General features: G+C 40.9%; 1 protein-coding gene and 1 long non-coding RNA gene across 3 annotated transcripts; both read left to right on the top strand.

The window, feature by feature from the left end:
- The first annotated feature begins 32 nt into the window (after window positions 1–32).
- Window positions 33–12538, top strand: LOC110521938 (uncharacterized). Its single transcript, XM_021599912.3, has 2 exons — window positions 33–675; window positions 7380–12538. Exons 1-2 carry the CDS (start codon window positions 279–281, stop codon window positions 8309–8311), a joined length of 1329 nt encoding a protein of 442 aa, XP_021455587.3. The 5' UTR covers window positions 33–278; the 3' UTR covers window positions 8312–12538.
- Window positions 12539–14525: 1987 nt separating this feature from the next.
- On the top strand, window positions 14526–27553 carry LOC149984064 (uncharacterized). Of its 2 annotated transcripts, none has more exons than XR_016495333.1 (3): window positions 14526–14838; window positions 23418–23509; window positions 23954–27553. It is a non-coding gene; the product is annotated as an uncharacterized LOC149984064 (long non-coding RNA). The 2 variants fall into 2 exon arrangements; XR_016495334.1 differs by lacking the exon at window positions 14526–14838 and adding an exon at window positions 21701–22401 and having other exon boundaries at window positions 23954–24630.
- The last annotated feature ends 423 nt before the right edge of the window (window positions 27554–27976 follow it).

Here is a 27976-nt window from a genome sequence, read left to right as displayed (position 1 = left end):
GTTACAATGCTGATAGTATGACGTATAATCTATTGGACGGAACTCTTCTTTCAACAGCAGCAACAGTTAGTCAGCCACCTCGGTAGCTTGCTAGACAAAATAGCAGAACCAATAAATCTATTTAGACGCTTTAGTGTATATTAGCCACTGTGTTTTAAACCCACTTCCTTCGTCTAGTTAGTTATCCGATTTAATTTCATATTTACGGTGCTGTTGTTATTAGTCAGTTAGCGGGCTGGTTAAGTTAGCATTAGCCTCGCTAGCTAACATTCCCGACCATGAGCTCACTAAGGTTCTCCCCTCCTGCTGAAAAAGAGGAGGTCTGCTGGACGGAAAAAGAGGGACTGTGGCTGAACGTTGTTGTGAAAGAGGAGGCAGAGGAGGATATCACAATACAAAAACAAGTGGAGGGTGAGGCTGTTATAGTGAAAGAAGAAGAGAAAGACGTTTCAGTTAAAGAAGAGGAAGACGCGTTCAGAGTGAAAGAGGAAGAGGATGTTACAGTAAAAGAAGAGGAGGAGGAGGATGATGCATGTTTTCGAGTGAAAGAGGAGGAGGGGGAGATGACTGTCACATTGAAAAAAGAGGAGGAAACTGGATATCTGGGCTCGGTTTCCCAAAGGCATGTTAAGGCATCCAATGGTTCTAACGTTGAACGGGCCCTGATTAATACTAGTAAGTACTGTCTTAAAAACAGAGGCACAAACTCTGCAGTTGTTGAGCTGATGTGTGGTGTTAAAGGGGAAATATGCAATAGCTACATCCATATTTAGACTTTAATGTGTTTATTTATAGCCATTGATTCTTGAAGAATATAACACGCCTCATGAGCTTAGTTCAACTGCCCTACCACACCAGAACCGAAAATAAGCGTGTTTTTTTTACTCTAATAAGCGTTTTTTACTCCAATGTTTAGAAACAATGTAAATCAACACATGGTTAAAACTATAATGTTGATATCATAGATGGTCAGTCCTTGCATCCGTATGTCTGTTTATGAATTTGAGACTAGTTACATTTCTCCAGTCCCATCCATCATCTTATTACCAAAACAGTGGTGGAATTACAGCTCTGTTATTGTTTCAACTGCAGATTGGTTGTGGCCTTTTTTAAAGGGACAACCTAGGATGTTAACAGCAACAAAATGGCTGCCCAGAGACATGGTTTGGTAAACAGCTGAAGGATTGGGACAGGAGAAATGTAACCACTCTCAAATTCATAGAGAAAGCTGTTGTGGCAACGTTAACCCAGAACCTAGCGACCTCGTCAAGAAGTTCAGACATCTTGGCGTAACAGTTATAAGGTGTTGGCTTGACAGTCGCTGGACCCAGGTTTCAGTCCAGCTCAGGGCTACCCCCTGAATACACTACACTATGAATACAAGGACTGGCCATCCATGAGGTCAAAATGATAGTTTTAGCAAGATTAAGGCTATACAGTGCTTGTTTACAAACAGTGGTGTTATAAGAGCTTATGTTTGATGCATTTATAAGTTATATTCTTCAAGAATCAATGATTATATAGTAAATGGGTGTTTCTATAACTGCCAGGGTAGATTTCCTGTGTGGGTCAAATTGTTAGAGCTGTTGATAAGTCATTAGCTGTGTTAGAATACTCATACTAACTGTACTATTTGTTATGTTAATTGAGTACATAGTATGCTTATTGGTCATATAGTATGATTGATGTAGTTAGTATGCCAAAAGTTCCCGGATGTGTCTGGAAGTAGCTAGCAAGCTAAAGTCAGAACGGTCAAATCAACCCAACTCCTCGGCCGGAGCGTCCAGTGGCTCCGAGAGCGAAACGGGCTGAATTTACAAACAGACAATCTGACAACGCTCTGAATTTATGAAGCACTCTGGCATTCAAGATTGAATTTAAAAACACACCCGAAGTCATAAAATGTCTAACTAGTAATGTGTTATGCTAACTAGCTAGCAAGAGGTTGCATAGCAACAGCATAAACTTCAGGTAGACAGGAGAAGAGCGCTCAACTGAAAGGATACGGTTAATTTACAAAATACTACAATTAACTAATAGTATGTAGTGTATACTCATTAAGTATGTAGTTACAGTATGTTAGCATGGGTATTCAATCACAGCTATTTGCCTTTTTTCAATGCCATTACATTAAAGGTGAAAAATACCTATATTCAATAACATTTATGAATTGTTTGAAACCTTTGTTTTCAACCCTTCTCAATGTTGGTTCCTTGCCGGATTTGTATATATTTTTTTATATAACACTACTTGACTTTCCTTGTATTTATGGCAGTGTAGTTCCCTTAAGGGTCAGTCAACTTTGGTACAACATACTATGGGGAGTCGTGACTTCGGTTGAAGGATCTAAAATCACACCTGAAAAGGCCAATGAAATCCACGCCTGGCTGGAAGTCCCGCATTCCACAGGTGATGAGCGTCAGGCTCAGATTCATTCCTTCAATTATTCCGCTCTTCACCTCGGTGTGAACAGGAACAATTTATACTACTAAAACAAACAATTGGAACATGAGACGGTCTTAAGTTGCTCCAACTAAACTGACCCTTAGTGGTAGAGCGTGATCACCCCCTGGACTTTGTGTGGTTCTCATAGTTTCCTAATCAAACACAATGTCCTGGCTATAGCAATGAGTAAGATGGCTAAAAATGAGACCTAGACAATGAAAGTTAAGACTGAGGTAAAGTTGGATTTATAGTCACACATTCAGACGTTCAACAGACATTGGCCAAAAGCCATTTAAAATGGTATAAATCAATAACTAATTCACCATTCACCATCACATAAAATTCATAATTAAAAGTTAATTTGTGGAATTTCTTTCCTTAATGCTTTTGAGCCAATCAGTTGTGTTGTGACAAGGTAGGGTTTTCTCACTTTCCAGTAAGTAGGCTTATATTGAAGATATGGCAAATAGGAGTGGCAATGTCGTCCGCTATCCTCAGTAATTTTCCATCCAAGTTGTCAGACCGCGGTGGCCTGAAAAAGAAATGGAGAACCTCACACTCTAGGAGCTCAGATGCAATAATTTAATAACCTAATAACCAACGTTTTCACAGACAAGCTGTCTTCATCAGGGTATAATGACAAACACTGCGGGTAACTGGTTTGTGTCAAAGGACACACACAGGTGTCTGTAATCATGTCCGAGTGTGGCCTGATATCATTGGTTAATTTACAGATATAAGTAGAATGTGTAAAAACATAAATGGATAGCATACGGTCATAGATACAATTTGGCTACATAGACCTACTAACATTTACAATGAATAGCAATATTACAATAATGGCTATGTTGAGACCGACGGGGGCAAGGCTCTTTAAATTAAAGATCCAGACAACCTCACGTTTTAACAATAAATTGTTGAGGTCACCCCCTCTCCTAGGGAGGGTGATGTGTTCGATGCCTATATAATTTAGGGACGAAATCAAGGAGTTCGCTTCCAAAACGTTCTAAGATAAATAACTGCCTTAGTGGTGCATGTGATAACACCTTTGATTGGGATCTGTTTCCCTGTTTGGGGGTGTTTTTGGAGGATCTATATTTGTAAGTGCCATTGCATTCAGCGCAGCCATTACACTTGTAATACGAAATACGATGAAGGGAGGGTCTGAAAACACATTACCGATACTGTCATTGTATCTTACGTGCCAATGTTTGTGAACTATTCCCTGAATTTGTTCACAGCACTTTGAATTAGAGGTCGACCGATTAATCGGAATGGCCGATTTAATTAGGGTCGATTTAGAGTTTTCATAACAATCGGAAATTGGTATTTTTGGACACCGATTTGGCCGATTTAAAATTAAAAAAAAATATATATATAAATTTTTTTTTAGCACCTTTGTTTAACAAGGCAAGTCAGTTAAGAACACATTCATATTTTCAATGACGGCCTAGGAACGGTGGGTTAACTAGGGGCAGAACGACAGATTTTTACCTTGTCAGCTCGGGGATTCAATTTTGCAACCTTATGGTTAACTAGTCCAACGCTCTAACCACCTGCCTTACATTGCACTCCACGAGGAGCCTGCCTGTTACGCGAATGCAGTAAGAAGCCAAGGTAAGTTGCTAGCTAGCATTAAACTTATCTTGTAAAAAACAATCAATCATAATCACTAGTTAACTACACATGGTTGGTGATATTACTAGTTTATCTAGCGTGTCCTGTGTTGCATATAATCGATGCGGTGCACATTCGCGAAAAAGGACTGTCGTTGCTCCAACGTGTACCTAACCATAAACATCAATGCCTTTCTTAAAATCAATACACAAGTATATATTTTTAAACCTGCCTATTTAGTTAATAATGCCTGCTAACATGAATTTATTTTAACTAGGGAAAATGTGTCACTTCTCTTGCAACAGAGTCAGGGTATATGCAGCAGTTTGGGCCGCCTAGCTCGTTGCGAACTGTGTGAAGACTATTTCTTCCTAACAAAGACAGCCAACTTCACCAAACGGGGATGATTTAACAAAAGCGCATTTGCGAAAAAAGCACAATCGTTGCACGACTGTACCTAACCATAAACATCAATGCCTTTCTTAAAATCAATACACAGAAGTATATATTTTTAAACCTGCATATTTAGCTAAAATAAATCCAGGTTAGCAGGCAATATTAACCAGGTGAAAGTGTGTCACTTCTCTTGCGTTCATTGCACGCAGAGTCGGTGTATATACAACAGTTTGGACCGCCTGGCTCGTTGCGAACTAATTTGCCAGAATTTTACGTAATTATGACATAACATTGAAGGTTGTGCAATGTAACAGGAATATTTAGACTTATGGATGACTTACGGAACGGTTCCGTATTTCACTGAAAGAATAAACGTTTTGTTTTCGAGATGATAGTTTCCGGATTCGACCATATCAATGACCTAAGGCTCGTATTTCTGTGTGTTATTATGTTATAATTAAGTCTATGATTTGATAGAGCAGTCTGACTGAGCGATGGTAAGCACCATTCAAACAGCACGTTTGTGTGTTTTGCCAGCAGCTCTTCACAATGAATCAAGCATTGCGCTGTTTGACTTCAAGCCTATCAACTTCCGAAATTAGGCTGGTGTAACCGATGTGAAATGGCTAGCTAGTTAGCGGGGTGCGTGCTAATAGAGTTTCAAACGTCACTCGCTCTGAGACGTGGAGTAGTTGTTCCCCTTGCTCTGCATGGGTAACGCTGCTTCGAGGGTGGCTGTTGTCGATGTGTTCCTGGTTCGAGCCCAGGTATGAGCGAGGAGAGGGACGGAAGCTATACTGTTACACTGGCAATACTAAAGTGCCTATAAGAACATCCAATAGTCAAAGGTATATGAAATGCAAATCGTATAGGGATAAATAGTCCTATAATTCCTATAATAACTACAACCTAAAACTTCTTACCTGGGAATATTGAAGACTCATGTTAAAAGGAACCACCAGCTTTCTGTTCTCATGTTCTGAGCAAGGAACTTAAACGTTTGCTTTCTTACATGGCACATATTGCACTTTTACTTTCTTCTCCAACACTTTGTTTTTGCATTATTTCAACCAAATTGAACATGTTTCATTATTTATTTGAGGCTAAATTGATTTTATTGATGTATTATATTAAGTTAAAATAAGTGCTCATTCAGTATTGTTGTAATTGTCATTATTACAAATACATTTTAAAAATCGGGCGATTAATCGGTAGCGGCTTTTTTGGTCCTCCAATAATCGGTATCGGTATTGGTGTTGAAAAATCATAATCGGTCGACCTCTAACTGTAACCCAACACCTGGCGACCTCGTCAAGAAGTTTAGACATCTTGGCGTAACATTTATAAGGTGTTGGCTTGACAGTCGCTGGACCCAGGATTGAGTCGGTGTCTGCTTTTTTGGTCCTCCAATAATCTGTATCGGCATTGAAAAATCATAATCGGTCGACCTCTACTTTGAGTAGCAGGTAGTAAGAACGCAAGAACGCTTGGTTTTTGCGAGACTGTCCTTGAAAGAGAGAATGTCTTGATATTTGTACCCCTTCACCTCTGTCAAATTGTTTTTTTGCAAATTCTTTTGATTCAAGAGTGAGACTCTCCTTTAGAGTCTGTTGTTCTTAGGTGAAGTTATGGCTCCTACAGTAGGTCTGTGTTACTGTTAGGATCTTCCAGTAGTTATCGATGTTACTATAATGTGAAAACAAGACAAAATATGACTTGTTGCTCACATGACTGTCTTAAGGCAATTGTCAAATAATTTAACATACGTCAATTGTTGTACAACTTCATGGGTATGCTCTGGGCATCACCTTTTACCTCAACTAAACAGTGGATTTCTGCTGTTGTGGGACTTTAACTTCTTGGCGCATCCATCCCGTTAGCGGGATCATTTTCGTCAACATCCGCTGAATTGCAAAGTGCAAAATTCAAAGTAAATTACTAAAAAATATTTAATTTGAATGAAATCACAAATGCAATATAGCAAAACACAGCTTACCTTGTTGTTAATCCACCTGGCGTGTCACATTTCAAAAAAAGCTTTACAGCAAAAGCTATCCAAGCGTTTATGTTAGGACATCTCTCTCAGCAGACAAAACATAGACAACAGCAAAGTAGATTGGTCCCGAAAGTCAGAAAAGCAATAAATTGAATTGCTTACCTTTAATGATCTTCGGATGTTTGCACTCACGAGACTCCCAGTTACACAATAAATGTTCCTTTTGTTCAATAAAGATTATTTTTATATCCAAAAACCTCCATTTGGTTAGCGCGTTTTGTTCAGAAATCCACAGGCTCGTGCTGGTCATGACGGGCAGACAAAAATTCCAAATAGTATCCGTAAAGTTCGTAGAAACATGTCAAACGTTTTTTATAATCAATCCTCAGGTTGTTTTTACAATAAATAATTGATAATATTTCAACCGGACCGTAGCCTTTTCAATAGGAGAGAGAGAAAATGTCTGCTCCAAGCTGTTGCGCATGCAAAACTCTGCTGGCACCCATCCACTGACGCGATGTGATCGTTCTCGCTCACTTTTCAGGATAAAAGACTGAAACTATGTCTAAAGACTGTTCACACCAAGTGGAAGCCATAGGGAAAGGAATCTGGTTGATATCCCTTTAAATGGAGGGGAGGCATGCAATGGAACAGGGAGATTCGTTTCTCTTAGGCATTTCCTGGATTTTGGATTTTCCTCTGGTTTTCGCCTGCAATATCAGTTCTGTTATACTCAGACAATATTTTGACAGTTTTGGAAACTTTAGAGTGTTTTCTATTCTAATCTGACAATTATATGCATATCCTCGATTCTGGGCCTGAGAAATAGGCAGTTTCATTTGGGTACGTTTTTCATCCAAACATCAAAATACTGCCCCCTACACTCAACAGGTTAACCATCTGTCTGACTTTGTCGTTCACACAGGAGAGAGACGGGACTATCGTGGATCCTCTGGGGAGTTGACAGGAGAGAGATGTGAGTATCCTGGGTCCTCTGGGGAGTCTCAACAACAACATGATGCTGAAGAGGCAGAGAAGAGTCTCTTCAGATCAGAACACCTCAAGAAACACCAGCACAGACCCACATTGACAAATCCTTACTGCTGCTCTGACTGTGAGAAGAATTGCAAATCTTCATCAGAACTTAAAATACACCAGAGAATCCACACAGGAGAAAAGCCGTACCACTGCTCTCATTGTGGAATGAGTTTCTCTAGATCATATTCATTGAAAACACACCTGCTAATTCACACAGGAGAGAAATCTTTTAGCTGTACTCAATGTGGAAAGCGTTTTACTACATCTTCCAATCTGACTAAACACCAGAAAACACACACAACAGAGAAACCTTATAGCTGCGATCAATGTGGGAAGAGTTATGTTACATCTAGCTATCTGACTTTACACCAGAGAACACACACAGGAGAGAAATCTTACAGCTGTGATAAATGTGATAAGAGTTATGTTACATCTAGCTCTCTGACAGTACACCAGAGAACACACACAGGAGAGAAACCATTTAGCTGTAATCAATGTGGGAAGAGTTTTACTACATCTAGCTCTCTGAAGGTACACAAGAGAACCCACACAGGAGAGAAACCCTGTAGCTGTACCCAATGTGGAAAGAGTTTTACCCGGTCAAGCTCCCTGCAAATGCACCAGAGAATACACACAGGTGAGAAACCATATATCTGTAATCAATGTGGGAAGAGTTTTACTCAGCCAAATGGACTGATATTACACCAGCGCACACACACAGGAGAGAAACCGTATAGTTGTACTCAATGTGGGAAGAGTTTTATACAGGCAAGTTGCCTGAAAGTACACCTGAGAACGCACACAGGAGAGAAATCTTAACACTGCTCTGACTGCGACAAGAGTTTTGTTAGCTTAAGTGATTTAAAATCGCACTAGAGAACACATACACAGGAGAGAACCCTTATAGCTGTGATCAATGTGACAAACGATACTTTGATAAAAGATCTCTGATCAGACATCAGAAAATACATACATGAAAGCGTTGTTTTAATAATGTCACAATGTAGAACCTAAACGTTTGTCCCCTGTTCTATTGATTTCAGCGTGATATGGATATTAGCCTCACAGAAAAATCCAGGCTCTGAATTGAAAGAGTACTATTTATATGATTTAACAAAAAGTGACTAACACAAAAAGAGTTGTTACACTTACCACGTTGGTGACCCACTTGAATCAAAATGCAACACTTCAAAATGTACAGTTGAAGTCGGAAGTTTACATACACCTTAGCCAAATACATTTAAACTCTGTTTTTCACAATTCCTGACATTTAATCCTAATTAAAATTCCCTGTCTTAGGTCAGTTAGGATCACCACTTTATTTTCAGAATGTGAAATGTCAGAAAAATAGTAGAGAGAATGATTTATTTCAGCTTTTAATTCTTTCATCACATTCCCAGTGGGTCAGAAGTTTACATACACTCAATTAGTATTTGGTAGCATTGCCCTTAAATGTTTTAACTTGGGTCAAATGCTTTGGGTGGTCTTTCACAAGCTGCCCACAATAAGTTGGGTGAATTTTGGCCCATTCCACGTCAAAGAGCTGGTGTAACTTAGTCAGGTTTCTAGGCCTCCTTGCGTGTACACACTTTTTCAGTTCTGCCCAAAGAATTTCTATAGGATTGAGGTCAGGGCTTTGTGATGGCCACTCCAATACCTTGACTTAGTTGTCCTTAAGCCATTTTGCCACAACTTTGGAAGTATGCTTGGGGTCATTGTCCATTTGGAAGACCCATTTGCGACCAAGCTTGAGCTCTGTCCTGGGTAGGTGCTCTATCCAAGTTTTAACTTCCTGACTGATGTCTTGTTGCTTCAATATAGCCACCAAATGTTCCTTCCTTACGATGCCATCTATTTTGTGAAGTGCACCAGTCCCTCCTGCAGCAAAGCACCCCCACAACATGAAACTGCCACCCCCGTGCTTCACGGTTGGAATGGTGTTCTTTGGCTTGCAAGCCTCCCCCTTTTTCCTCCAAACATAACGATGGTCATTATGGCCAAACAGTTCTATTTTTGTTCCATCAGACCAAAAAGTACGATCTTTGTTCCCATGTGCAGTTGCAAACCGTAGTCTGGCTTTTTTAAGGCGGTTTTGGAGCAGTGGCTTCTTCCTTGCTGAGCGGCCTTTCAAGTTATGTCAATATAGGACTCATTTTACTATCGATATAAATGATTTTGTACCTGTTTCCTCCAAAATCTTCACAAGGTCCTTTGCTGTTGTTTTGGGATTGATTTGCACTTTTCACACCAAAGTACTTTCATCTCTAGGAGACAGTGGTGTGTGAGTGGTGTGACGGCTGCGTAGTCCAATGGTGTTTATACTTGCGTACTGTTGTTTGTACAGATGAACGTGGTACCTTCAGGCATTTGGAAATTGCTCCTAAGGATGAACCAGACTTGTGGAGGTCTACAATTGTTTTCTGAGGTCTTGGCTGCTTTCTTTTGATTTACCAATGATGTCAAGCAGAAGCACTGAGTTTGAATGTAGGTCTTGAAATACATCCACAGGCACACCTCCAATTGACTCAAATTATATAAATTAGCCTATCAGAAGCTTCTAAAGCCTTGACATCATTTTCGGGTATTTTCCAAGCTGTTTAAAGGAACAGTCAACTTAGTGTATGTAAACTTCTGACCCACTGGAATTGTGATACAGTGAATTATAAGTGAAATAATCTGTCTGTATACAATTGTTGGAAAAATGACTTGTGTCATGCACCAAGTAGATGTCCCAACCGACTTGCCAAAACTATAGTTTGTTATCAAGAAATGTGTTGAGTAGTTGAAAAACTTCAACTGTAGCTAGCTGTTTACCATGTTGGTGACCCACTTGAATCAAAATGCAACACTTCAAAATGTAGCTAGCTGTTTTCTACTAAGTTGTCCTCTAACCAGTGATGTACACATTATTCCCAGATTTCATGTGGTTTTTGAGCTGTTAGGTTTAACAGGATGTGCAATCTCATCTCCCCCTTTTTCGCGCAATTGATTTCAACGTGATCTCGATGAGTGATGACAAATAAGTGTTGCGTTCCTTTGTTTAGCGACCCCTACATTTAAATGCATCACTCCAAAATGTAGCTGACTGTCTTCTGCAGTTTGTCCTCTAACCAGTGAGGTAAAAGATATCTCCCATTTCCATCTGTTTTTGTTTAGTTGTGTTAGTTTCAACAGCATGTAGACCTGATTTCCCCCGCAATCGATATCAGGGATGTATTGCTACTTGTCAAAAACAACAGCGTTTCTGGTGCTTGTGCAGTTTAAAAGGTAATATGTGTAAATAGTAGATTTAATGTTTAGGTTTTCAATTTATCACAAACTGTTTCTGCATATTAGTTGTTGATTTGGACACCCCACTTAATGTAATTGAAAAGACGTTGAAAATAAGACTATGCCCAATACATGCCCGGTTGTAGTTGAAAGTGAAAATGTAGATGTTTTTCTGGTCGTTTTTTCAATGACTTGAAAACAACTTAATTTCAACGTACTTGCAGCCTATACACATGGACGCAGTATAAGAAATTGGTCTATTATCAATTGTAGTAACAATCTTACAACACCACTATTTCTTGACAACATTCAAGTGGAAATTGTCTTTATTCTACTACTGAAGAAGCATAACTAAAATCACCTCATATTTCAAACATCAGCCTGACAAAAGACATGTTTTATTATTCCATTATTCCATTATTCCATGAACAAAGGGGTGTACATTTGGTATTTACAATTCATGTAATATTTAGCAATCATGATTATTTATGTAACAAACTGACAATATTTGGGTACAATTATATTGACATTGTTGCTCTGCTTTTAGAATATCAGGGTTCATTCTCAGATGTGCAAATCGAAATGTACTAGAGCATGACATTGGGGACTAGGCCCTGATCCAACAACATGCCTGTCGAGTGAACCCTGAAAAGAGAGAGAATCTCCACAGTGAGGTGGAAAGCTACTACAGATATCGGAGTTTCCTCTTGAAATCAGACATGTCTGTGGTAAGGACAACTTGGTTGCTGATTGTCTCTGGGGTGGGCAGTCAAAAAGATTTGTTGTGTGCGTTTCGTCAGTGCGTTGCCATTGATCACAATTTATTTTGGCTGCATGTTTTTCCGTATTGGAGATGATGTTTGTTTGGGCTCGTTCCAAGGGGACGAGAGTTCTAGAAGCTAGTTAGTTTTAGGAAGATGAGAGTTCTAGAAACTAGTGAGTTTTTCAAAAAATAAGATTGTAGAAAAAATATATATATTTAGACGTGTTTTTAATTGTTGACAGCCAGTAGACACCATGTTTATATTGGTGAAGCATTGTAGTTGATTATATTGTGAAATGTTGTTTTCTGTAGGAGGTGAGCAAATTTGTCCAAGAAAAATATGGGATATATTTGTTCTCTTAAGGTGTTACAGGCTTTGGTTTTTCCATTTTTGTTTTGAGGTTGGACTTTAGCACGTATAGCTCGTTAGCACGTATGATGCACTGATTGGTGTCACCTCGTTAGTCAATATGTGTTACACCTGTGCTGGCTTGTCCATCTTGTTAGTGGGAAGGTGTTTCACCTGAGCTGGTCCAGGTTATATAGAGTGTCTGGCCCAGTGCTCCAGTTGTCTTGATAGATGTGGAGAGTCAACACCTTTAGTTGCTCCACCTTTTTGGTTTGCTTCCTGTCTGTAAGTTTGGTGTGGGTTTTTCTTTTGTTTGCCTCTTCTTGGGAAGATTTAGTGGGTCTCGTGGTGGATGTCTTTTAGGTCCCAGTTGTTGTTACCAGTCAATTATCAGTTGATGCCCCCATAGTGTCTTTCAGAGCCTCTCCTAAAAAACAAGTTATATTTTGGGTTGGATTTAGCATCATAGTTTTAATATTTTAATCAATGGCATTTCCTTAAAATGCTCTTTAGTCTTTCAGTTGTTATTCTTCTGTTTTTATCTAATTGTGTTTGTGTACTAAATATTTCTCTTTCATTGTTTTTTCCTGTGAAGCCATTGTTGCATCCATGTCTGAAATGTGCTGTATAAATAAAGTTTGATTTGAACATTTTGCAAAACAAATTAACCCAATGACAGATCAATCAACAGACTCTTGGTCCATCTTAGTATGAAAAACAGTATCAATCCCACTTTTCAAGCCTGCTGAAGTGGTAAACACCACCCCCGTCTCTACCAGGGGCTTGAGGTGGTCTCCCACAGCTCTGATTATGTCATGTTCTGTGGCCTTGCTGTTCCATTTCTTAACTGCCCCTGCAACACATTTAGTTATATTATATAAAACATTCAATGTAATGGATATGGAGCATCTATAGCCTTCACCTTCTGTCATCTGATCACACCAAACTGCATTAGATTCAGATCTACCAGGATGGGCCTTTGACACAGTCAGGCCACTGAATATGCATAAGCAATGTCAAAAGATGAGTGGAAAAAAGTACATTTTACACAAGTGATCTTCATAATAAATCAAATCAAATGTTATTGCGGGTGTAGCGAAATGCTTGTGTTCCTAGCTCCACCAGTGCAGTAATATCTAACCATTTCACAACAAATACCTAATACACACAAATCTAATGGAATAAGAATATATAAATATATGGATGAGCAATGTCAGAGCGGCATAGACAGATACAGTAGAATAGGATAGAATACATTATAGACATATGAGATGAGTAATACATAGACTAAGATATAGTAGAATAGGATAGAATACAGTATATACATATGAGATGAGTAATGCCAGATATGTAAACATTATTAAAGTGACTAGTGTTCCCTTCCTTAAAGTGGCCAATGATTTCAAGTCTGTATGTAGGCAGCAGCCTCTCTGTGTTAGTGATGGCTATTTAACAGTCTGATGGCCTTGAGATTGAAAAACAGCTTCTGTCTCTCGGTCCCAGCTTTGATGCACCTGTCCTGACCTCAACTTCTGGATGATAGCGGGCTAAACAGGTAGTGGTTCGGGAAAGAACAAATGTGTGTGCCTGAGGGGAAATTAACTTTCATGCAGCCAAAAGGGGTGAGAAATTACACCACTATCAGTGGATAATTTGCACTAATGTAAATGAACATAGATATTGCTAAGCGAACATAAATATTTACCATCTAAACCATGTGACCTCTCACCTCTCTGGCTGTAGAAGTGTTCTTCCTAACCAGTCCCTCAACAGCTCTGACTGAGCTCCACCCTCACTGGGTCTTCAGAGGAGAGGAAGGCTGAGGAAGGATGAATGGATCAGTCAGTCAATAAAGTGTAGAGCTGCTGTCTATGCTGTCTGACAAAATTTAGTAGTTCATTAAAGTAAATTAGGCTTTATGACTGCTGAATACCAACTATCAATCACTTAGATCATGTATTTTCAGGTAGAGATACATCCTTGGGATGTCCCTAGCCCATTGAAGTTGACATTTAAAATGGTTACAGTTGGGATCATTCTTCTGTCTCTTTTACATAGCAGGTGTAAAATAAACAGAAACAAGACAAGTGGGCACGCAATGGATTATGGTCATTGTAGTTAATTACGTTTTATATGACAAACTATGTCACATATTGTCCTGTTGGAAACTACAACTCCCTACTACATCACACAGTTCAGCCTAGATCTGATTTATCTCCAGACTAGCTCTAGACACACCCTCTGGGCAGACAGGCCAAAGGCGCTTGCTTGCTCCAATTCAGGAACCGTTGATCTACTTCAGAGGAACTGTGCAGAGTGATTTCCTGTTGTTTCGATACCTCACTAGAAGACTAGAATAAATAGCTGTTGCTACAGAACGAAATGACCAATTCACAGTTAGTCTGTCTTGTTCTCCACACACCAAGATCACGTGTTTTCTATATGCACAAGATAGTTTGACTACATAAGGCTTCTGAACTCCGTGTGTCATCGAGAGAGCTACATTATTGCAATTCTTATTAAAAAGGTTGATTGTTTGAAGAAAAGTCTCTCCTTATGGGTTACAATTTTCACCAGAATGTGCAGTAACAATGTTAGCCCAGACTCATAGTACAGAATGAATGACTCACTGCGCAGTTCAACGTCAGTTCACCTTCTCACCTCATACTGTATTGGAGCAGCAGCAGCTGACTTGATCGTTGATGCTAATCAGCATATTTGAATCTGAGAGTAAATAGAGCCGACTACACTCTAAAAATGAAGGGTTCAACTGGAGTTGTTCTCAGATCCCCTGAGAACCGTAGGGTTCTTGTCAATGAAAAACAGCCCAAAAGGTTCTTCAAATAACTTGTTAGAAGGTGGGTTCATCGAGGAACCTCCGTTGTTGCTGGACTTCTTCCGGAAACTTCGCAATTACAACTGAAAACGCTGGTGGCAAGTTTGGATGCGACAACAGTTAAAAAGGTAAGTTGGGTTGATGTTTGATGTTTGAAGTTGGGTTGATGTTTGATGGCTCTGAATATATATATGGAAATTATTTATATAATAATATAACATACTAATAATGAATAACGAAGACAATGATGGTTTTCTGTGAATAGCTTCCATAACGTTACTATAGCTAATTAACGTAAATATTAGAAACGGTTTGACCGTCGGCGTTGTATGAGCTACAGTACAGTACCGTTGGCTAGCTAGCTAACGTTATGTCCTAACTTGGCAGAACTAGGTTTGGATTATGGTTAAGAATGCCTTGCATGGCTAAACATGGAGTTTTCTAGCTGAAGAATATGATCATTAAAAGTAGTTAAACCTACGCCCCTGTTTGTCATTATATAAGGAACAAACATAACATGGTGTCAGATTGGTAGTCGCTATGACGACACAGAGAAAAGGAGTAACTCTGCAAATTTCCGCGACGAAAATAGAACATTCTACCACAAGTCAAGTGACGTGAGACTTCTACTTTGGCTTCTGGACAATGAAAGAAAGTGAATATGAAAACCAATAGAACAGGAGAGAAATAGCATAGTGCTGGGTCCAATAGAACAGGAGAGAAATGGCATAGTGGTGGGTCCAATGGAACAGGAGAGAAATTACATAGTGGTGGGTCTAATAGAACAGGAGAGAAATTACATAGTGGTGGGTCTAATACAACAGGAGAGAAATTACATAGTGGTGGGTCACATTGGACAGGAGAGAAATGGCATAGTGGTGTGTCCAACAGGTAAATAAATAGTCCCAAATGATATAATGACTGCTGTCTATACAGAAATAAATAAAATACTTTACCAGAAAGCATGACGTTGCCACAGAGGAATCGGGGATCATTAGCTTCTTAAAAAAAATAGCTGTTATGGTTTCAAAGCACAAGCTTGTAGGCTTATGCCTATTGGGCAGCGCGTGTGGCAATAGGCCTAGCTGATTATTGAGTTGTGGCTGTCAGTGAAAATCAGCTCAAATATGTGTGAAGATAATGTCTCTTGAGTATAATTTAAAATGTTGAGTCAAGAAGAAGGGGAGGGTTGTGTGGTGAAGATATAGGCGAGTCTCTCTTCAGAATGTCCTCCGCTGGCTTCCACCAATTCTTGCTCCTTCATTGTTTCATTGTGTGAATTGATTGCCTTTAGATTGAGTTTATTATATCAATAGGTTTACATACATTTCTGTTAATGCATGTATTAATTGCAATCATTTACCGTTGTCATTCTCGGAGTGGAAACGTTGTCTGTTCAAAACCTGCTTCATTTGTGAGAAACAACTTTTGGTTTATTTCATAATCGTCATCTACAAGATTTGTCTTGTATTTTTTTCATAGTCCTTTTGTTTGGAGTGCTCCTTGTGAGCGATGAGCGTGTCTGATTGCTCTGTCCTGATAACGTTGAGGGAGCGCCCACCTGAGCATAGAACTACTTGGCCTGCTGCGCCGAAATGTAGTGTGTTTTTTTTAAACTTCCATTGTGACGTTCCCTGGCAAGAAAGCCAAAAATGTCTCTCAAACAGAAGAGTACACTCAACCAGTAATACATATGAACTACTATATCATGTCTGCATTATAAATAGTCTATCGCTAGTTAACTGAAATACTTACCACTCTTGGCTTCGGGCAAAGGACCACCGCAGTACACCAGAACCCTGCTGAAAGGTTTGTCAAAAGCAGGCGTAGGCTGCAAAGGTGCAACCGGTACGGCTTGGTTCGGTTTACCTGTCCGCTGCAAACGTCACAGGATTTACAGTGAGCCACAACATCCTGTTTCAGACGTCTTGTTGACCCCCAGATGACCTGCCATACTACCATCGTGAGCCAACCTCAGTATCTCTTGTCGAAGCGTAACTGGAACAACAATTTGAGATAAACTGGGCCAATCGTCTTGTCCAGAAGTGGCACGAGAACCACATTTCCTCATTAGAGCTCCATTTCCTCATTAGAGCACCATTTCTGCATTAGAGCACCATTTCCTCATTAGAGCACCACTTCCTCATTAGTACACCATTTCCTCATTAGAATGTTATTAGAACGCCATTTCCTCATTGGAATGCCATTTCCTCATTGGAATGCCATTTCCTCATTAGAGCTCCATTTCCTCGCTGGAGCGCCATTTCTGTCAAAATTACCTACACAAACTTCATTAAACTCTTCCTCTGGATGTATCTCAGCAAAAAGAGGCTAGAGGGAAACATCTTTACTCTGTTCATCAATCAGCTGCTTCCTAGACATCCAAGTGTCAACTGTAGGGATCCTTTCTTCATTCAGAAGATCTACAAACTCTCACCTTTTGGGTTTTCAAAGGAGAGGTCAACTCAGGAGGTTTACCAAAATCAGGACAGGTAGCTAGACTTGCTCCCGGTGACTTTCTTAGACAGAGCACGTGCAACGGCACATGCTGGGAACACTCTAAGGGTACTTTTCTGATAACCCTCCAGGTTCCTCAATTCTGGGTTCCTTACAAACGACAGGATTTGGCAGAACTTCCCTCCAGCCAAATAATTTCCCAATATGAATGAGACCCCCTTCACTGGTAGGCTAGGCCTCACTCCAACGACAACGGAATGAGACATAAGATCAGATTCGAGTTCCACATTATAGAAACAAACTTCCATGCAATCCCTCTCCACGCCTTTTACTAACACACTGTAACCAGTTGCTGAAGTGTCAAAAGTAAAACACCCTCCAATGTGAAGGGTTTCCCCAGTACAGTACTGTAGAAACACCCTCCAATGTGAAGGGCTTCCCCAGTACAGTACTGTAGAAACACCCTCCAATGTGAAGGGCTTCCCCAGTACAGTACTGTAGAAACATCCTCCAATGTGAAGGGCTTCCCCAGTACAGTACTGTAGAAACATCCTCCAACGTGAAGGGCTTCCCCAGTATAGTACTGTTATAAGGTTATACCAAGGATAATTTTGCTATTTGATTTTGAATTGTAAAACCAATAGAAGTATCAACAAAAAAATGTCATGAGTTAATTCATGTCAAAAAATGATTAGTCCATACTGCTGTAACCCATAGTAACACATTGGATAACATTCACAACATGGAACAACAGTAACAATAGTAACATTGTTTCCCCCAAAACATCAAAAGGAAGTTTGTTCTGAAGTGTCTGTCTATCTGAGAGAGAGAAAAAATGATATGTATATTTTTTTTTACATGTCTTTAACCCCCTTTTTTCCCACACAAAATGTGTCTTTACACATTTTGTTACGTTACAGCCTTATTCTACAATGGATTAAATAAATAAAAGTCCTCATCAATCTACACATAATACCCCATAATGACAAAGAGAAAATAGGTTTGGAGAAAAAAATGTCATATTTATTAAAAATAAAAAACAGATACCTTATTACAGCACCACTGTGAAATAGGTATTCAGACCCTTTGCTATGAGACTTGAAATTGACCTCCAGGTGCATATTGTTTCCATTGATCATCGTTGAGATGTTTCTACAACTTGGAGTCCACCTGTGGTAAATTCAATTGATTGGACATGATTTGGAAAGGCACACACCTGTCTGTGGCTACCACAGCATTCTGAAGCGATACGCTATCCCATCTGATTTAGGCTTAGTGGGACTATCATTTGTTTTTCAGCATGATAGTGAACCAACACACCTCCAGGCTGTGTAAGGGCTATTTGACCAAAAAGGAGAGTGATGGAGTGCTGCATCAAATGACCTGGCCTCCACAATCACCCGACCTCAACCCAATTGAGATGGTTTGGGATGAATTGGACCGCAGAGTGACGGAAAAGCAGCCAACAAGTGCTCAGCATATGTGGGAACTCCTTGAAGACTGTTGGAAAAGCATTCCAGGTGAAGCTGGTTGAGAGAATACCAAGAGTGTGCAAAGCTGTCTAGGCAAAGGGTGGCTACTGGAAGAATCTCAAATATAAAATATATTTCGATTTGTTTAACACTTTTTTTGTTACTACATGATTCCATATGTTTAAATTCATAGTTTTGATGTCTTCACTATTTTTCCTCAATGTAGAAAATAGTAAAAAATAAATAAAAACCCTGGAATGAGTAGTGTGTCCTAACCTTTGACTGGTACTGTATATCTCATGAATGTTTTTACATTCAGTTACAAAAGTCCCTTTCTTACCACTTCTTCCATAGTCAAACATGTAAGGAAAGCTTTTTTTTAAATCAAAAAGGATTCTGTCAAAAATGTACTGAATTCAAATGGATTTACCCAGCCTACAAAGCACTACAGCCACTCTGTGATGACCAGTTCGGATCTTTTATTGAGGGATCTAGTCTAGATTAAACCTCATAGGAAGACAGTTTTATCATGTGGAGGTTTCATTCAGGTATCTGTTTAACTAGATACTGTTGGTCTTTGGCAGGAGAGAGACCAGACTCTGACAGCAGAAAGAGTCCTTCTGGGGAACCAGACCCAGAGACGCCCAAACCAGCGAGATAACACCACTGCTCCCACTGTGAAAGGAGTTTTAGCTGGTTAGGGAATCTAAAACGCCATGAGTGGACACACACAGAAGAAAAGCCTTCCCAGTGTACCCAGTGTAGAGAGCTTTTTACCCTGTTAGCTATCCTGAAAAGGCACGAGAGAATACACACAGGAGAAAAGCCTTACCACTGCTTCCAAATGTGAAAAGAGATTTTCACGATCAGGGGACCTAAAAGCTCATGAGTGGACACACACAGGAGAAGAACCTTTCCGTTGTTCCAAGTGTAACGGTTCCTCGAATAACCTTTTTAGGGTTAATTTTTTAAACTCCCTGTCCACCCTCCATTATAAAAAAATATATAATAATAATAACAATATTGATAATATTGATTTAAACAATGAATTGTTTATTTAGTGGCACCACAAATATGAATTAATATTTACAAAACAGTTTACCAAACAAACACTTTACAAAATTGCAAAGTTTCTGCAGACATGTCAGACCATAATAAATAATACATTTACTTTGTATAGTGCTTTTCATGACATTTAAAATATATATATGAATAACAATGTACAATAAAAACAACATACATTAAAAATGAATCATAGGTAAACTAACAATATTGTAGACTTGATGCTAAATACCGATTTTTCAGCTTTAGTGTGTATATCGTATCCACTTAGTTATGTTCGGAATTTTGCCATCTTTATGACCGGTCCTGGTAACTTCACCCCAACTTTTCTTATCCCCAGAATACAGTAACTTTAGAACATATGTGTTTTTCTGACATTTTGGGAAATTTAAAGGATTTAAAAAAAAAAATACAGTCGTAGCAGAGCCCCAAGTCCTCGAGGGCGTGGATGTTCTCCCCATCAAAGGCCAGCGGGATTTCACTCTCATGGTGAAATGGATTTCCGCCGATGTGCAGTAACGGAGTGAAGAGTGGTGAGATCTGTGTCGACAAATGTAAGAAAAGATTAATACACATACAAAGAACAGAACAACTGTTCAGCTGTAGTTTTATATAAGCATGCACACCTATGTTTATGAAGAAACAGATGATTTGTGCATAGGCATACCTTGTCACTGACATAAGGGCCACTCGGGTCCTCTTGAAGAGGTAGGGCAAGAGCAGGATCGCTGCTGTGGTCTCCAGTCCTAGTAAAGTAAAGCAATGATCTTACTACACTTGCTAATGTTATTACAAAATACATTAGAGAAAGGGAAGGAATAAGAGCAAGTACCTCTTCTGTATTGTCCTTCAGGGACTGTCAAAATAGCAGGATGGTCTCCTCACCCCTGCCTCACCTCTCTACCTCTGCTAGTCCTTGAATTCTCTTTTGGTCTATATCCATTCCATGGACTTGATTCATTTCTGAGAAGATCTGAAAAGATAATTTATACACATTTGTATGCTAATAGACTTCAGTTTGTATTGACTGCTAAGTAGGTTAAATGTACACTTCAAATGCAGCTGTCCTACAACATGTACCTTCTTCTTGATCCCAATTGCATTGTGTCCATGTTCTGTCCTATAAGAATTTCAAAGGAAGAGAAAATGTGTCAAATAATAGTATTACAAGCATTAAAACATTATATATATATATATATATATATATATATATATATATATATATATATATATTGAAAGATAAATGGCATCGACATGTAATGCAAAAGAGAAGAACATAATGGAGAAAGCACTAGCCAATACAGTACTGACATACAGTAACAGTACTGCCATACAGTCCTAATATCACATGTCAATATATCTTTGTACACAAGTTGTTCAATATTTTATCAGGCTGACTTTTGCTGCGTGACAATACTGTGTTTGGATTCTGAAGGGCGTTTATACAAAAAGAGGAAGTCTAGACACTATTAATACCATTATGCATTTGAATCCCATCTACAGCTACCATCTAAGCTATTAATTTCCCTCCACAAGGGGGCGGACATTTAACGTTTCCAAAATGGGATAGTATTGTACATGTAACGTTTCCAAAATGGGATAGTATTGTACTTGTAACGTTTCCAAAATGGGATAGTATTGTACATGTAACGTCTCCAAAATGGGATAGTATTGTACATGTAACGTTTCCAAAATGGGATAGTATTGTACATGTAACGTTTCCAAAATGGGATAGTATTGTACATGTAACGTTTCCAAAATGGGATAGTATTGTACATGTAACATTTCCAAAATGGGATAGTATTGTACATGTAACGTAATGCCCCGTTGTAAGTTAATAGTATTGCATGCTGTAGCAGGCTATATAAAGAGGAAGACCTCCATTGACGATTCAGTTCGTTGTATTATCTCGTCTGGACAGGTCACCGTCGTTAGTTCATTCTCACAAAAGTGAGAAATGCTCTAGATTGGAAACTTACGTTAATGAGTGTAAAGCCATGTTGGCTTAATGGAAACGATATACAATATATGGGAAAGAATATAGTTCAGAAAATAATCCAAACCTAGTTCTGCCTAGTTAGTGTAATATTCATATAGTGTGCAAAACAAGACAGTTCGGACATAACGTTAGCTAGCTAACTAACGGTACTGTACTGTAGCTCATACAACGAAGACAGGTCAAACCCGGCTTTCTAATATTTGCGTTAATTAGCTAAAGTAACGTTATGGAAGCTATTCACAGGAAACCATCATTGTCTTCGTTATTCATTATTAGTATGTTATTATATAAATTATTTCGATACATATTCAGAGCCAAACATCAACCCAACTTACCTTTTTAACTGTTGTCGCATCCAAACTTGCCACCAGCGTTTTCAGTTGTAATTGCGAAGTTTCCGGAAGAAGTCCAGCAACAACGGAGGTTCCTCGATGATCCCACCTTCTAACAAGTTCTTTGAAGAACCTTTTGGGCTGTTTTTCATTGACCAAGAACCCTACGGTTCTTAGGGGATCTGAGAACAACTCCAGTTGAACCCTTCATTTTTAGAGTGTAGTCGGCTCTATCTACGCTCAGATTCAAATATGCTGATTAGCATCAACGATCAAATCAGCTGCTGCTGCTCCAATACTGTATGAGGTGATACGGTAAACTAACGTTGAACCGGGCAGTCAGCTGCTGCTGCTTCAATACAGTATGAGGTGAGACGGTAAACTAACGTTGAACCGGGCAGTCAGCTGCTGCTGCTCCAAAACAGTATGAGATGGTGAACTAATGTTGCACTGGGAAGTCAGTCATTCATTCTGTATTATGAGTCTGGTCTAACATTGTTACTGCACATTGTGGTGGAAATTCTAATCAATCAGGAGAGACTTTGTCATTTCTTCAAACAATCTACCTTTATTTGATAAGAATTGCAATAATGTAGCTGGTCAACCCTACACTCTGAGGTGGAATGCCAAGAGCTCGATGACACAAGGAGTTCAGAATCCTTTTATAGTCAAACTATCTTGTGCATATAGACACGTGATAAACACATGATCTTGGTATGAGTACGTGTGTGGAGAACGAGACACAGACTAACTGTGAATTGGTTGGCTCGTTCTGTAGCAACAGCTAGTTATTCTAGTCTTCTAGTGAGGTGTCAAAACAACAGGAAATCACTCTAGACACAGTTCCTCTGAAGTAGATCAACGGTTACCCGAATTGGGGCAAACAAGCGAGTGTCTAGAGATAAGTGTGATGTAGTAGGGAGTTGTGGTTTCTCTAGAGATAAATCAGATCCAGACTTAACTGTGTGATGTGGTAGTTTCCAACATAGTTTAGGTCATAAAACGTAATGAACTACAATGACCATAATCCATTGCGTGCCTACTTGTCTAGGCTGTGTTTCTTTTACACCTGCTATGTAAAATAGACAGAAGAATGCACGATGGTCAATGCTATCAGGGATCCTTGGGACATCCCTACCCTAAACCCTAACCTTAACCCCTACCTTATCCATTTTTAATGTCAACTTCAATGGGCTGGGAACGTCCCAGGGATGTATCTCTATCTGCAAATACATGATCTAAGTGATTGATAGTTGGTATTCATCAGTCATAAAGCCTCATGTACGTTAATGAACTACTAAAATAGTGATTTTGTCAGACAGCATAGACAGCAGCTCTACACTTTATTGACTGACTGATCCATTCATCCTTCCATCCCTCCTCAGCCTTCCTCTCCCCTGAAGACCCAGTGAGGGTGGAGCTCAGTCAGAGAACTGTTGAGGGACTGGTTATGAAGAACACTTCTACAGCCAGAGAGGTGAGAGGTCACACCGAGTTTAGATGGTAAATCTTTATGTCCCCTTAGTGGTTCATCACGTAAGCAAAAGGGAATATGTTCCATCTATGTATATTTACATTTGTGCAAATTGTCCACTGATATTGGTATAATTTCTCACCCCTTTCACCTGTATGACAGTTATTTTCCCCTCAGACACACACATTTGTTCTTTGCTATTATGAAGGTAATTTGTGTAGAAGGTACTTTTCCCCACTCATTCACGTTGCTTATTTATATTCAGTGGCCTGACTGCATCCAGACTGTCAAAGGCCCATCCTGCTAGATCTGAACCTAATGCAGCTTGGAGTGATCAGATGACAGAATTCACATTTAGGTGCCAGGTGTAACTGAGGCCATAGATGCTCCATATCCATTACTTTGAGTGTTGTATATAATATGACTAAATGTGTTTCTGTGTTGCAGGGGCAGTCAAGAAATGGAACAGCAAAGCCACAGAACATGACATAAGCAGAGCTCTGGGAGACCACCTCATGCCCCTGGTAGAGCCGGGGGTGGTGTTTACCACGCCTTCAGCAGTCTTGAAAAGTGGGATTGATACGGTTTTTCATACTAAGATGGACCAAGAGTCTGTTGATTGGTCAGTCACTGGGTTAATTTGTTTTATGTTCAAATCAAGCTTTATCTATACAGCACATTTCAGACATGGATGCAACACATTGGCTTCACAGGGGGGAAAAAACAATTAAAATAAAGAGGAATATTTAGTACACAAAAAACATAAAAGGATTTTTTTTTTAAACTGAAAGACGAATGAGCACCCCAAGGAAATGCCATTGATTTAAAATATTAATTGGATGCAATATCCAACCCAAAATATATGCTTGTTTTTTAGGAGGGGCTCTGAAAGACACTATGGGGGTGTCCACTAAAAGTTCACTAGTAACAACAACTGGGACCCAAAAGACACCCACCATGAGACCCACTAAATCTGCCCAAGAATTGGCAAACAAAAGAAAAACCCACACCAAACTTAAAGACAGGAAGCAAACCAAAAAGGTGGTTAAAATAATTTATTACAATCAATACCATTCATACTATTACAAAATCATAATTCTCATTCATTCTTAATTAATTCTATTTACAAAAACATCAAACAAAAACAAACCTCAGGGGAGCATCGTCCCTCCCCGTCATACCTAACCAATACCTAACCCTTTCCCTATCTCCCCTTCCCTAATCTATCCCCTTACCAAACTCACTCTAACACTCCCAGCCCTAAACCCCCTTTCCACCTCTCCCGTGCCGCATGCTTCCCCCACTTCCTCTCCTCCCTCTTCATCTTCCCCCTAAAATCACCTTCCACCCTTCTCACTATCCCTTCCACCGCCCAATCTCTCCCTGTCTTGACTAAATTCTGCCTGGCTTCCCACAGTCCCTTTTTAAAGAGACTCATGAGAAGCCACAGCAGAAACCTGTCCCTATCCGTTCCCTTTGCTCTCCCTACGCCTCTCTCTAGCCTAGCCCATGTCAAAACAAAATCACTCCTAACCACACCTAGCATTACCCGTGCCCTAGCCCAGACTAGTCCGGCAAAGGCACAGTCCCAAAAGGCATGGCGCAAAGTCTCCTCCCTGCCACAAGAGGATCTTGGACAGGTGGGGGATTGCACCAAACTATACCGGTACAAGATGGCACGTACCGGCAAGCACTTATGGAGGCCCAACCAATTCAGGTCCTTGAGCCTATTGTCCAGGCCCCGCGCCTGCACTCCCTCCCAGACCACTGACGAGATGCCCGCTACAGGCGCAGGACTCCCTGCCTGCCTGACCTCCTCGTACAGGTGCCTGTGGTCTAAACCTACTCGGGCAACTTCAACCTCGGGGTGCGCACGCAGCCACTTGGCCGCATGGCCAAAATGCCACGGCAGCTGTTCCGCCCGAGGACCCGCGTTAGACCACACCATTACGCTTCTCGCCTTATACGAGAAGAACACCCGCAGGAGGTAACCGGACGGGTGTATAACCGGACGAGCAAGCTCCGTCAACAAGAAAGAAACAAAAATGGCGTCCAGCTTGAGGGGGAAATGTGGTACCTTCCACCCCTGTGTCTGCCCTAATGGCAGCCCCCAGAGGCTCCATGTACAGAACGAAGAGGAGAGCCGAGAGTGGGCATCCCTGCCTGACCCCAGACGAGAGGTCAAAAACGTCACCTAAGTGACTATTTACACTAACTCGACACCCCGCTCCGACATATAAAGTACGGATCCATCCTATAAACTTCTCCCCAAATCCTAATCTACCTAACACCCTGAATAGAAAATATCTATTCACGCGATCAAAAGCTTTCGCCTGATCTAGCGCTGCTACCATTAAAGGCAGCCCTCTATCTTCAACCCACGCGATGGAATCCCTGATCAACTGTAGGTTCCATCTTATAGAGCGGCCCTCTACCCCGCACGTCTGATCCTCGTGGACGACGTAGGGAAGGGCTGTGCGCAACCGGTCTGCTAAAACCTTTGCAAGAATCTTGTAATCTACGCACAGCATGGTCAATGGCCGCCAGTTGCCAAGGTCAGTTGCTTCCCCCTTCTTATAAAGAAGTGACAGCACACCAACAGCCATTGATCCCCCTGGGACCCCCGTCTCAAGGATGGCCTTCAAGACTTCGAGAACCACTGGTCCAAGTATACCCCAAAACTTGAGGTAAAACTCAGCCGGCAGCCCATCCATCCCAGGCACCTTCCCTTTTCCCATCCTCCTAAGAGCGCTATCAACCTCTTCTAGTGAGATCTGGGCCTCCATCACGTCTCTAATGTCCTCTGGCAACCGCCGGGACAAGTGTTCTAAAAACACGTTTCCCTGCTCTACATCTATTTCCCTTTCCTTAAATAAACCTTGGAAATGATCAGTTGTCACCCTGACCATTTCCTCTGGTTTACTTACTATACTACCATTTTCTTCCCTAACTCCCTTCATTACCTTCCTACTCTGTCTGGCCCTAACAGACTTAAAGAACATAGCGGAACAAGTCTCATTATGTTCTAGAAAGCCACTATGCGCACGCTCCAGGAAAGCTCGAGCCTTCTGCTCCTGCAGCTCCCTGAGCTGCGCCTTTAGGGCTGCGAATCTCTCCCAGTCAATCGACCCGCCGAGGTTGCCTGCCTCGTACTCGAGTTCAATTAACCTTTGGATACGATCCACCTCCCTCCTTTCCTCCCTTTTTTTCCTTCTACAATATCCTATTATAAAAGCCCTTATCCTCCCCTTGACTAAATCCTACCACTCTAACACCCCCTCGCACATGGACCGGAGGCCGTCAAGCCTCCGAAAGAAACAAAAAAATGCGTCAACGAAAGCCTGCTCCTCCAGTACCCCCTACCGAAGAGGCAGACTGGCGACCCCTCCTGCAGGAACACCCCGTCGTGATCCGTGAAGAAAACAGGCAACAGCCGCCCAGACAACTGACCCAAAGACCTGGATACAAAAATGTAGTCGAGCCTCCGCGCAACCCCCCTGGAGTTGCGCCATGTAGGACCGACCATTGCCGGAGTAGTGTGCAGGCCACCATCAACCAGACCATGGCAAGCCATTAGCCCAGAGATGGCACCTGCACTGCTATCACCGCCTAACCCTAAATCTATATTAAAGTCTCCTCCTATCACCAAGTGCCTGTTTGTAACACACAGGGGCGCCAGACAGTCCACCATCTCCCTCCTGTCTGCCGCCACCTGTGGCCCATACACCCCAATTAACCTATATCTAGCTTCTCTAAACTTAACATCTATCCCCAAAACTCTACCCTGCATTATTACAAAAGTGTTCTCTATTTTAACCTCTCTATGCCCACACAAAATCTCTACTCCTGTTGAGTGCACCCCTCCTATGCCCCAAAAAGATTCCCCCTTATCCCACTCCCTCTTAAATCTACACACATCCCCACCATCCCTCAGGTGAGCCTCCTGTAAAAAACAGAAATCAAACCCCACACCCTCTAAATAACAAAAAACCGCCCTCCTTTTAACATTATCCCTTAACCCCCTAACATTTAGACTAAAAAAAGAAACAGAACTATTAATTTAATTATTTACAACAGATAAAAAACCCAAAACCCAAAGAAAAACCAGGAGACTCACCCGATGCTCCCCTGGTCCATCTCCACCGGCGGGGACGTCCTCTCCTCTCCTGACGTCCTCCATCCCAACCCATGATCCAGGCAGTGTGTTGGGTCCTCCCTCCCCACCCACCATCCCCCCCTCCCTGTTTGCCTCTGGGCTGCATATAGGGGACCCCATCTCCCCAAACAGGAGTTGGGATCCCTCTAGCAAACAACCCACCGACCCCTCACTGGAGTCATCCACTAAAATGCAAGGGGCTGAGGCAAACCGGGAGGACTAATTACCCTCCCCCCCCCCCCCCCGCCACTCTCTTAACCCCCCCCCTCCCACTCCACACGCCCCTCCCTCTCACTTCCTGCCAAGCTCCCCCT

This window comes from Oncorhynchus mykiss, chromosome 4 (assembly GCF_057628025.1).
Source record: "Oncorhynchus mykiss isolate SJ-2025 chromosome 4, ASM5762802v1, whole genome shotgun sequence".
In the NCBI taxonomy this organism is placed as follows: domain Eukaryota; kingdom Metazoa; phylum Chordata; class Actinopteri; order Salmoniformes; family Salmonidae; genus Oncorhynchus; species Oncorhynchus mykiss.
This window is presented reverse-complemented; position numbering and strand designations above follow the sequence as displayed.